The sequence below is a fragment of the Otolemur garnettii genome, unplaced genomic scaffold (genome assembly GCF_000181295.1).
Source record: "Otolemur garnettii isolate 467f Iridium unplaced genomic scaffold, OtoGar3 scaffold00002, whole genome shotgun sequence".
Classification (NCBI taxonomy): domain Eukaryota; kingdom Metazoa; phylum Chordata; class Mammalia; order Primates; family Galagidae; genus Otolemur; species Otolemur garnettii.
In genome coordinates this window covers 27,024,668-27,028,633 of record NW_003852397.1, presented here as the reverse complement: position 1 = coordinate 27,028,633, position 3,966 = coordinate 27,024,668, and the positions used below count along the sequence as shown (strand labels likewise).

At 38.9% G+C, this 3,966-nt stretch overlaps 1 protein-coding gene across 1 annotated transcript in view; it reads right to left on the bottom strand.

The window, feature by feature from the left end:
* Positions 1-2,140, bottom strand: part of ASB14 (ankyrin repeat and SOCS box containing 14) — a 17,038-nt gene extending 14,898 nt beyond the window's left edge. Inside the window, exon 1 of the mRNA XM_003781688.1 lies at positions 2,019-2,140. Within this exon, the coding sequence (XP_003781736.1) occupies positions 2,019-2,140 (122 nt within the window). The remainder of the gene's footprint in view (positions 1-2,018) is intronic.
* Positions 2,141-3,966: the final 1,826 nt, after the last annotated feature.

Here is a 3,966-nt window from a genome sequence, read left to right as displayed (position 1 = left end):
TTTTTTTTTTTTTTTCCAAACAAACCCTTAGCTTTTCTTTCGTCTCTGGGGAACGTGAGCTGATGTTCTTATTTAAGATTTTGGGTTTGTTTACTATACTTTCCACTGTATTTTAGCCAGAAATTCTCTAGTGATCTGAAGCAATGAGACTGAATACCAGTTTTAAATTATGTGTTGGCAAGTTGCCTTATATTAAAAAAGACAAAAAATTAAAAAAAAAAACAAAAAAAGGAAAAAAAATTCTAGTGAAAGTTATTTTAAAAATGGTGTGAGGGTTTTTTTTTTTTTTGAGACAGAGCCTCAAGCTGAGCCCCTGGGTAGAGTGCTCTGACTTCACTGCTCACAGCAACCTCCAACTCCTGGGCTCAAGCCAGTCTCCTGCCTCAGCCTCCCAAGTAGCTGGGATTACAGGCACCTGCCACAACACCCAGCTATTTTTTGGTTGCAGCCATTATTGTTGTTTGGCGGGCCCAGGCTGGATTCAAACCCGCCAGCTTAGGTGTATGTGGCTGATGCCTTAGCTGCTTGAGCCATAGGCGCCGAGCCTTAACACAAAAATATATGAAGAACGTGTGGTTGAGAAACAGTTTCTGGAGTCAACCTGCCTGGCCCTTCACTTACTAGCTCTGTGACCTTTAGTAAGTCACTTAACTTTTCTGTGCCTCAATTTCCTTATCTGTAAATGGGGATAATAAGAGTACCTCATAGAGAGGTAAGGAGAACTAGAATTTAAATGAGTTACTATTTATGAAGTGCTTAAAATAACAGTGATCACTCCATAAGTTTGTTATGATACATTTAAAAAAATACTATAGGTTTCATATACAGGCAGTTCCCAAGTTGCAAACATCTGACTCATGTATAACTTGCACTTGTGAATGGCAGACATTAGAGGTAATAGGTAAATGTAACTGTTCCAACTTACATACAAATTAAGAGCAAACCTATAGAATCTACCTCATTTGTAACCCACAGATGGCCTGTACTTCACCATCTCTATTTTTTTCTTTTTTATTCACTAGCAAGTATGTAGAGCAATCTATCTTATAAAATCTCTTAGGGTTAGAAGACATTTATCCTGTTCTACCTAAAGCAGGCAAATGGAGTTCACCATTCCAAGCAAGCCAGTTTTATCACCCAGAGAAAACAATGGTTCCCTCAGGGGGCTGAGGGTGCTAATCAGCCAGGCCACGGTTCAGACTGCCTATAGCCTGGCAAGTCTTCTCACACCAAGAGGGACCCACTGGTCCTTTTCTATTGTTGTCATAACTGAGCTCTGAATCTGCACCATCTGAAGGGTCTAATCTCTCCTGGGTTTAAGTTTACATAATTCCACCTTTTGATTTGGGTAGATCAAAGACTCCCATCCCCACCTACCCCACTAAAGTTGAAGACAACTTTCTTTTTTTTTTTTTTTTTTGAGACAGAGCCTCAAGCTATCCCCCTGGGTAGAGTGCCGTGGCATCACAGCTCACAGCAACCTCCAACTCCTGGGCTCAAGCGAGTCTCCTGCCTCCGCCTCCCAAGTAGCTGGGACCACAGGCGCCCACCACAACGCCCGGCTATTTTTTGGTTGCAGCCGTCATTATTGTTTGGCGGGTCCGGGCTGGGGATTCGAACCCGCCACCTTAGGTGTACGTGGCTGGCGCCTTAGCCGGTTGAGCTATAGGCGCCGAGCCGAAGACAACTTTCTATGTGTCTTGGCTGGATTTATGCATTTCGTTAGCTCCCTAAAGAAAAGATGTGTTAGAGGTTTTTCTCTAGCCCTTTTTAGCCTCATTTATTTCTTCCTTCTGATTTCTAGTCTACATCTCTTCACCCAGATTTGTTGTTAACTTCCTTCAACTAATTTTTAACTGCCTGATTAAATTCTGAATTCTTTCCAGATTTTTCCTGTCTCATCAGGCATCATGTCTTATACATATGTATTTAAATGCAATAGTAGCATTAAGCTAATGACAAGTCTCTGCTGTTGAATGCAGTATTTCACACTACCCTGCCAATGGGAAAACCATTACCTCTCATCCTTGGGTGCATGCTGTGTTGTTCCTGGCTTGTAAATAGCCTGTAAACTCTGTTGAATGATGAACTGAGTGTCAAAATCATCATCTAAGTCTTCATCACTGGTGTAATTATCCATGTGGATGAATTTTCTTTAAAATCAGAATAAATTTAAAAAATTTTTTCCAGACTAGCAACTGCTTAAAATTATAAATGAAATTCAGAAAACTAGAAAATTGATAGGATTGATAAGCAAAGAAAACACAAAATTTAGAAAACAAAATATTCATTAAAAGCTTTTCATAAACTTACAACACTTTTCTGGACTGCCATAGATTCAACATAAATTTGAAGATTTCATGAACAGCTATTTACTTAAAGTTTATTCAGGTAAAACAATCTTTTGTGTAAGACTTAGATCAGTGCCATTGTAACATTGATTATACTCACAGTGATCTGTTTTAGACTTGCCTTTTGAGTTATTCTCACAAGAAAAACTGTAGCACCAACCCAAGAGAATATCTTCAGAATGTTTTGCTGAAGATAATATTTTACTTATTAAACGCTAAAAGTAAACGTGTTACAGGAATACATATATTCTCACAATTCAACATACAATAAAAATAGCAATTGTAAAAAAAATTTATTTTATTAGGCAATAACTAATGGCTTTAAAAGAACATTTTCATTTTCAGCATAAAATAGGTTTGATCATATATGAAAGACATGTTTACCTTTTTTATATCCTCTAGGTCTGTACTGAAGTTTTCACTGTTAGGACTAGCACATGTAAGCTTCAGAACTTTCATTTATATTTAGGATCTCCACTCCCCTGTAGTGCCCATTCCATTAATAGCTTTACTATAAATACATGATCATGAGATAGTCTGGCACATTCTCCTTGTTTTTTACATGTAGTTTAGCTCTGTTTGGAAACATGATCTCTTTTCTTCACTGCTGTAATTCATCACATTTAAAGGATTAAATGTTTTATTCTTGGAATAAAACGTTTTAGCAAGGGGTTAGCCATGCAAAGAGAATTCATTCTCTTAAAACTCATGTGCAATTAATTTTTCACTTAAGAGAAGCCAAACATTTTGCTCTAAACAAAAGTGACTGTCCCAACGTCCAGATTTACTGGGTAGCTGTACCTGTATTTTCCTTGTGTTGCAGAACTGTGGCCTTAAGTGTCCTTGGAATCCTAAGGAAGGAATTAACTGTACACAAGGCAATAAAATTTTGACTAAAATTTTGTTTTGGCGGCCCCTGTAGCTCAGTGGGTAGGGCGCTGGCCACATACACCAAGGCTGGTGGGTTTGAACCCAGCCCAGGTCAGCTGCAATGACAACTGCAACAAAAAAATAGCCGGGCGTTGTGGTGAGCACCTTCCACTTACTTGGGAGGCTGAGGCAAGAGAATTGCTTAAGCCCAAGAGTTTGAGGTTGCTGTGAGTTGTGACGTCACAGCACTTATCAAGGGTGACATAGTGAGACTCTGTCTCAAAAAAATTTTTTTGTTGTTGTTTTGTTGAAACATTTTAAAATTGTTAATGTACACTAAAAGTAGCAAAGGAACCACATGACGTTTCTGATTAAATACGTGGCAATTGCCAACAATCACAATGTCATGTCAGGTGTAGGAATTAGTATTGCTCTCCAGACATCTTACTGCTTTTGCAGGTCAACTTTACTGTCTGAGTTCTCTTTCCTAGTCACAGGGATACTGTTAGCAATGGAACTAATGTCTTAAAAGCATGAAATAGTTTAGCTGTGTAGTTGTTTTAATATTTTCCTCATCTATAATTTCTTAATATATGTATTTGAAATGTTTGTGTAGGCTTGGCGCCTATGGCTCAACTGGCTAAGGCGCCAGCCACATAAACCTGAGCTGGCGGGTTCGAATCCAGCCTGGACCCGCCAAACAACAATGACGGCTGCAACCAAAAAATAGCCAGGCATTGTGGCG